Source organism: Anneissia japonica, unplaced genomic scaffold (assembly GCF_011630105.1).
Source record: "Anneissia japonica isolate Jap-2015-1 unplaced genomic scaffold, ASM1163010v1 scaffold493_len2256704_cov171, whole genome shotgun sequence".
In the NCBI taxonomy this organism is placed as follows: Eukaryota; Metazoa; Echinodermata; class Crinoidea; order Comatulida; family Comatulidae; genus Anneissia; species Anneissia japonica.
Window position 1 is genome coordinate 1,610,937 of NW_022727062.1, and position 7,972 is coordinate 1,618,908.

A 7,972-nucleotide genomic window follows, 5' to 3' on the forward strand; every position below is an offset into this window, starting at 1 on the left:
TGCATTATATATAAATATAATGAACGATCTGTTCAATTATATGTTAAATAATGAATTGTATATAAATAATTGTGTTAAATAATAAATTTACACTTGGCGCCTCATAATACTTAGCAAATTAAATTATATTTTTTTTAGAACAATATCATATTTAATAACATAATGATATAATCTTCTTTTGTATAAAATTAGGTAACAGCACAAAATTACTACTGATACAAAAAGTTTCCTTCTTCTTGTATTAAGAATATCTAATGTAGTCCTATTAATAATAATAATAATAATAATAATAATAATAATAATAATAAAAATAATAATAATAATAACAATAATAATAATAATAATAATAACAATAATTAAATCGTGTCAGAATGCATAAATATAATAATTATTTTTGTAAGTTAGGCCTATAGCAAATAGGTCTATGATGTATTTAGACAATTGATCGCCAGTTATGACTAATAATGCGATACAGTTACATGGTGTAGCCAGACACTATAGGCCTAGTACACACACGTTGGTGACTAATCGATAGCAGCCATTATAGGGGAGTAGTATTATTTCACGCCAAAATCTGACAAATATATTGATCTCGTATTGCCTTTTGTTGTGATGATGATTTTCGAATTTATAACGAGCCTATTTCACGAGCACTCTGTCAGAGGTCTATGATTGTCGAATCGAATTGAACAGATTATATAAGTAGCGGTAGATATATTACCCAGTCTGTGTTTGATACTGATTATTACCCATAAACATCGTATGCGATTTCTTTTTAATTCATTAACCTTCCATAGGGAGGCCTACATATATCACATGTTATTGTGTTTATGATCTACAACTTTAAATTCAATCTACAACATATAACTGTTTTGTTACGAGGACAAGCATAGGTGATGATCAAGATGAACTTCGAAGAGGTGCGAAGAAATCCAGTGTTTTTCGACGATCAATTTGTTGTGGATGGTGGAATAAATCATTTTACAAGAATTCGAGGAGAAAAATCTGACTTTCCTCCTGAGGATTTTCCACAGCCTCAATCTACGGAATCAGTATCAGTAAGTAACTCTTGGATTGGAAACAGGTCCGAATTTATGAGGTCGGAGGATGCGATAAGGGATTCCCCCCCCCCCCACAAAAAAATTAAATAAAAATTAAAAAAATTAAAAAAAATATAACAGTCGAAAATGTAATGAATATGAAATTTGTTATTTTCTGTAGGGCCTACTTAAAATTAAAAACCTGTTTAATATTTACATTAGTACTCTATTGTTAGGTTGGGCATTGTTATGATTCTGTAAAGGCCTCGGAACCACTACGATAATGACGATAATAATAATAATAATAATAATAATAATAATAATAATAATAATAATATTGTTGTTGTTATTTCAAATAGTTATCAAATTAACAATACTTTAAAGCTTGAAAGTTGCAAATTTTTAAACATGATTCTAATAATAATGATTAATAATAATAATAATAATAATAAATAATAAATAATAAATAATAAATAATAATAATAGTAATATTATTATTATTATTATTATTATTATTATTATTATTATTATTATTGTTGTTGTCATTGTTATTGTTATTTCAATTAGTTATCCAACTTTTTAAGTATGATTCTTGGTAGCGTCTACAAAGTTTGTACCACCCCTTTAAATACTTTTTTTTTCAAGAATAAGATAGCGGACCCATGATTTTTTCAAGAATAAGATAGCGGACCCATGATTTTGAACATTTTGAATCGTTTGGCTGGGTTCCTATAGAGGATTGAGAAGGTGTGTACCATCGCGAACCTGTCTTCTGGCTAAACACGGATATGATGATATTAATTGATTTTATTTTTTCGAAACACAATACAGTTTGAATTGTTTTGATTTAGGCCTGTATTGAATATGACAGATGTGCCATAATGCCTTTGTGTAAATAGCACATTTTTTTTGTTTTTGTATGTTGTTATCATGGGTCGATACGGGTGAGGCTTGGATTGTACATGGGTTGTGAATTGTTACAGATTGCACTAACAAAAATAAACAGTAAGTGTTGTAGACGCTTTATTCAGTGGCGGATCCAGGAATTCGAAATAGAAAGGACCAGGGAGGGGCCTTCCCTCCATGACTGGGACTAAGCCAAGCTGAGAGCACCAATACCTCTCCAAACCTTTGAGCATACTAAGTTAACATGTCCATCCCATGTTAGTTGCTGATCAATGGTCACCTCTAAATATTTACATGAGTTCACATGTACCATCGATCTGAACTTCCAAATCCTTATTAACAAATTTAAGTCTCTAGTATGAACCAATAAGCATAACCTCACATTTTTTAGCATTTAAGTTGAGCAAATTTCGTTTGAGCCATGCACAAACATTAACATGTCCCTATTCAACATCAACAATTTCCTCGGTTGATTTGGCAAAAAAGATCGCTGTGTCATCTGCAAACATATTGGATTTGCAATAAAATACTTCTGGTAAGTCATTTACAAACACAGTAAACAGTAAGGGGCCGATGACTGACCACACCATCCTGCTATAATTTAATTATAAGTGCAACTTATATTGCGCCATCAACCACTGAAAACTGTTTCCCCTTCGAGAGGTTATAACCTCTAAACCACAGTCCCATATATATATATATCGGATCCCAACTTGTTTAATTTATACAAATTCGGTGGTCAACTGAATCAAAGTTCCTTTTAATATCCAATGTAACCAAGCCAACCACATGATTACCGTGAATGGACTTCTTCCATTCTCCAGTAGCATAATTTAAAGATGTAGGCCTACAGGTAAAATGCAATGACCTAAATCCTGATTGCTCCTTACATATTAAGTTTAAGATTAATTTAAGAAAGCATGAAGTTGATCAGACACCACTCTTTCAAAAACCTTTGAAATGATATGTAATAATGAGATTGGTGGGTCGTAACTGGGATCTGCACGATCGCCAGACTTAAGCAGTGGAATAGGCCTACCCAAGCGATTTAAAGCATCTGTGGAAATTTACCTGATGTTAAGGAATGGTTAACAATGTGGGTGAGGACTTGTGTGATATAAGGACCGGACATTTTGATTAGCTTTGCGGGCAAGTTATCCACTCCTAATGCCTTGTTAGATGACAAGCCGTTTAAAATCTTGAATACTATATCCATAGATACATGTTGTAAGTGAAAAGAATTATTTTTACAAATTTCACCTGTACCACTAATCCCACTTAGTAAAGACCTCATGGTATCGAACCTTGATGCCAGTTTAGATCCGATATCTGAGAAGAACTCATTTATCTTATTTTCGTTATTCCCGAAGCTTGACTACTTTGGGAATGTAGAACATCGCAGGAGATGCTTCCAAGTATCTTCAATGTTACCCTTGTTACTGTAAATTCCATCACTATATAAACGTTCGTTTTGGAGTTCATAATCCTTATGTTAACCTTATTTCTGAGAATTTGGAATTTTTTTTCCAGTCATTTGCAGATTTAGTTTTAATTGCTTTACCTTCACAATGAGTCTCTTTTATTGCTTGCAGACACAATTTCCAATGTAAGCCATAACGGAACATTTGTTTTTACTCTTCTTTTTCTAACTGGCGCGCATGTTTATCCAACACATTACTAATAACTGCACTGAACTTACACCAGGACAACATCAGCATTAACTACCAAATTCCAATGGAAGGCCGCAGTAAGATAATTTAGAAAACTAAGTCGAAGTTATTACAATGCCGGCTTATTTTATATTTATGAATACTATTTCTTGACTTATTTCTACCGATACAACAGTATATAATTTCGTGATCAGAAAAGTCCTGTTTCTCTGACACCAGACCTTGTAAATAATCCTTTCACTATATGATTCATAATGATATATAATAACGTTTGTGATGTATGAATTAACTCTAGTATGTTTACTAGTTATTAATAAAAACGTAGGTCGTATTACCATTTTTTAAATTGAAAACAAAAGCAAACGTTACAGACAAAGTTTAAAGCTGTCAGTCTATGAGACAAACATTTACATTTTTCTCCATTAGCAAACGCCTCGTCGATCCGTAGTAATAGACGGGCAACCTCGTCACTTTACAATGGACCCTTCAACTATGCATTTCTTTATGAACTTGGACAAGAAACATGCAAGTCATAGTAATCTGAAGACGAAAATCAACGCTGAAATAATTGATATGAAGCACGAAACGGAGGGCCATCTAATGTCAGTACAACCGGATAACCAGCAATCGTTTTGTCCTGGTTCGTTAAATTATTTTCTCCTCTTATCTCGATTGATTGAAAAAATTATTGTTGACTGACTGGCTGACGACTGCAGACTGACTGACTGAATTACTGTATTAATTGATTTACTGACTAACAGATGACCTGGTTCGTTAAATTATTTTCTCCTCCCGACTAACTGACTGACTGATTGACTGATTTAATAACAGATGACTGACTAACAGATCACTGACTGACTAATTACAAATGACTGACTGACTGGCTAACAGTTTACTGACTCTGATTAAATGATTGATTGATTGACAGACTGACTGACTGACATGAATGATTGATTGACTGATCGAATGATTGATCGATTGCTTAATTGACTGATTCGTCATGAACACGATCATTTTAAACGTTGCGTGTGGACTCTTTTTGTACTATTAAATCTAACAGCAAAACAAACTAAACATCTAGAGATCGTTTAACTTAATTCCAACGAGCCTCGATAAACGCATTGTATTTTTATATTACGACTCAATCATTACACATTATTTAAATAGCATTATAAAATTCATTTACAGAACAAATTATTTCTAGCCTGAACTTCGAATTAGTTTCATTTTCGGTCAGTGACGTGAAAGATGGTGGACCTATGATCAAAGAGCCGTTAGAATACGGTCAAGTTTGTCTCACAGAAAAGCGGTTATTCTTCGTTTCGCGGCGGAGAACAGATTGTAAGTAGGTCCGACTCTTCTTCTTCTAGCTGCTCCCACTTGAAAGTGGGGTCGCTGTGGCAGACTATCCTTTTACAGCTTTTCCCTATCATGGACCTCATCCGCTGTAGCTACGAATTCGGCCTGATTTAATCAACTACAGTAAATGCTGGTTTTACTGCAAACTTGTAAAGCGCATTTTAGAAATATATTGTGGGTACGTGTATGCATGGGTAGGCCTACGAGTTAGCCTGTATTCTTACTCGACAACAAAAAGCATGGTTTCAGAGCACATCATGACAGAACTTAAATGATAATATGATAAAGCCTTTTCCGTTTCTTGATTCTTTTTTCTTTTTCTTATACATATATATATATATATATATATATAGGCCTATATATTTATATATATATAAATATATATATATATATAAATATATATATATATATATAAGTATATATATATAATGTTATGTTATTTGTCATTAATTTCTATTTATTCCTCTGGTGCATATAAGATACCGTACACATTCATCCTCAAGCAAATAAAAAGGTTATGGACGAAACTCCTACGAACGTCACCAGTACACCACAAGGTACGTTTATTTCCATTGCGGGTTCCGGGCCGAATGGCCAAAGAGTATTACTGTTACTTTTGTTTTTGTATTTATTTGGCATGTACTAAAATGAACAGGAGAGTTTTTATTCTCATAGAATTCATCCAAACATTTCCAAAGTCCAAGGCATATCGGCTACAGATGGAGCAAAACACTGGTTCAAGTTACTATGAGATGATTCCTCTGTGGAACGTAAAAGCGGTTTCAATGAACACTGGGTTTGGTAAAGCGATGACTAGTGCCCTTATCTACTCTAGGAGCACCTGTTGCGGGCGCTTTTGCGGATGCTTCAGTTGTTTGCGAGACCTGATAGAAGCAATATTTTGCGAAAAATGTCTGGTACGTAGTGCTTATGCCAAAATTTATCATTATTCTTTTCATGATTAAACAAGAACTTTGTCGTCATTGGTTTGACTTAGATTCAAATTTATTGTCAGTAAACACGAATGTTTTCATGTAAATTGGTTTCCTTTCTACAATATGATAATAAAAAAGGATTTCTAAAAAAAAAGAAAACATTTTAAATCAATATCGTCAACTTTTACTTTATTACTTACCAAAGCTTATACTTTCATATATTGAAAGTGTATATGATCAAAGTAAACAAAGACAACATAGGTAATAAAATAAAATTTAAACATTACAGTGGTAATATTAATGAATTAAATAAATAATGATGATGATGATGGGTCAGATACTCTAATCAAATGCGTTCTTTAAGGCTGTTCTCCGCGTCGGTTTACTTCCTGAGCTCTAATTGATTGAGCATATTTTCGCTTCACAAAAAGTTACTCCGCTAGAAATGTGAATGCGCATGAAACGACGCTTTCGATTCGCGCGAATAAATTCGCCTAGTGGAAAACAGCCTTTCGATCGAATTTCATCCGTTGGTTCCATTTACTTTGCTCTCAGGTCAATGCATCTTAACATTTCACAACATCATATTATGCACAAATTTATATTCTTAGGTTAAGGGTGACAGACAAGATACGGTAACGTGCCTTCACAAAGGCACTGTTGCTCAGGTCGACACGAAACTCAACTCGACTCAACTGGTCAACATGAGTGCTCCGAGCAAACTGAATGGAACTGACCGAAACTCTGAAATAAACTGCAAGTCGCAAATTTGAATCAACTCAAGTTGTGTTGAGTCGAGTTAATTTCAGTTATCCAAGTGCACGTTTTTGTCGGAAATGGAAGGAACTAAAAAAAGCGCTCTAAATCGATAGAATTTTGGTTCCGTTAAGTTATTTTCAGTTGCCTAATGTCGACATAAGCTTGCCTTAAAGGACACCTAAAATTTAAAGAGAAATGTTGAGCCTCCCATCCAAAGGATGGGCATGCGCCAATTAGGAAAAGGAGATTTAACAAATGTTGTTCCGTTATGGCTACATCGGAAATTATGTCTGCTAGCAATAAAAGAGACTCATGTAAACGTGATATTATTTGAGTACGATTAAACATAAAACTATAATCCATAGTAGGATTGCAGATCTGAATCGTCGCGCGACTAATATTTTAAGATTGCTTTTGTATTGATCAATATAATCGAACGCTTTTAAAAATTGCTGAAACGTTCAGAAAAAAATAATACAAAGCATATGCATCTACTTTACTGTCAGTCGGATGTTTAGCCGGTTACTCACTGCAATGGTGAAGCTATTCTGGAGAAACGCAACGGATCGTTCCTAATGACGATCCTTTCAGACTGCCTCCGACAATTAGCAGACGCCGTTGCGTCACCGAGCGCTCGCAGGGAATGAAGTTGGATTCGTCGTAGGCCTACGACCATCGCAGTGAGTGGTTGGCCTTAGACGTCCAATAATAAAAATGATTGAGATGGGGAGCGTTTTCCTTTTCACATGTTGTTTTTTGCTGAAATGGTAAAATTATGCTTGGTTAAAATTTCTTTACTCTTTTCTTCAGTTTGCGCCTGGCAAATCGTGGCATTCTGATCGGGAAAAGGAGAGGAACAAACTAGGTTTTGTAAATCATGACGGTACTATCAATAAATTTGCAACACTGGCGACGCCGATGAATCGAAAAGTCAAAATTCACGCCACGCTACCCGGCTGGGAGCAGCGAGCTGTCGTCGAGATCGTCGTTGATGCGCAGACCTCTGTTGATGAAATAGCTGATTTTATTCTACATCTGCAAGGTAACTCACAACAACTTAACACGCCTCCGCCACTAGATGCAAACCAAGCCTTTACCATAAGTCTGTCAGGTGGTAGAAATGGTGGTATTCGTTTCCAGGACCGTGCGTAGAGTTTGAGGTATTTCGTTGACTTCATAGAGCTATTAAACAACTAGAGTGCTGACAAGATGGCGGAGCAATGCAGAGTTGTGTATGTGTACCATCCAAGATGGCTGCCGTAGGAAAGCGCCACCTTCAGGCTTAGTATACATATTATTACAT

The 7,972-nt window shown here is 34.7% G+C and overlaps 1 protein-coding gene across 1 annotated transcript; it reads left to right on the forward strand.

The window, feature by feature from the left end:
* The first annotated feature begins 659 nt into the window (after window positions 1-659).
* LOC117113483 lies at window positions 660-7,942 on the forward strand. Its single transcript, XM_033256821.1, has 6 exons — window positions 660-1,058; window positions 4,043-4,256; window positions 4,805-4,957; window positions 5,455-5,532; window positions 5,651-5,892; window positions 7,480-7,942. Exons 1-6 carry the CDS (start codon window positions 897-899, stop codon window positions 7,819-7,821), a joined length of 1,191 nt encoding a protein of 396 aa, XP_033112712.1. The 5' UTR covers window positions 660-896; the 3' UTR covers window positions 7,822-7,942.
* The last annotated feature ends 30 nt before the right edge of the window (window positions 7,943-7,972 follow it).

Excerpts from the sequence above, each read along its gene's own strand:
- LOC117113483 (XM_033256821.1), top strand. The coding sequence starts at position 897 with ATGATCAAGATGAACTTCGAAGAGGTGCGAAGAAATCCAGTGTTTTTC. Across the intron at positions 1,059-4,042 it reads AATCTACGGAATCAGTATCA|CAAACGCCTCGTCGATCCGT; the intron begins GTAAGTAACTCT and ends TTTCTCCATTAG. Across the intron at positions 4,257-4,804 it reads CCAGCAATCGTTTTGTCCTG|AACAAATTATTTCTAGCCTG; the intron begins GTTCGTTAAATT and ends ATTCATTTACAG.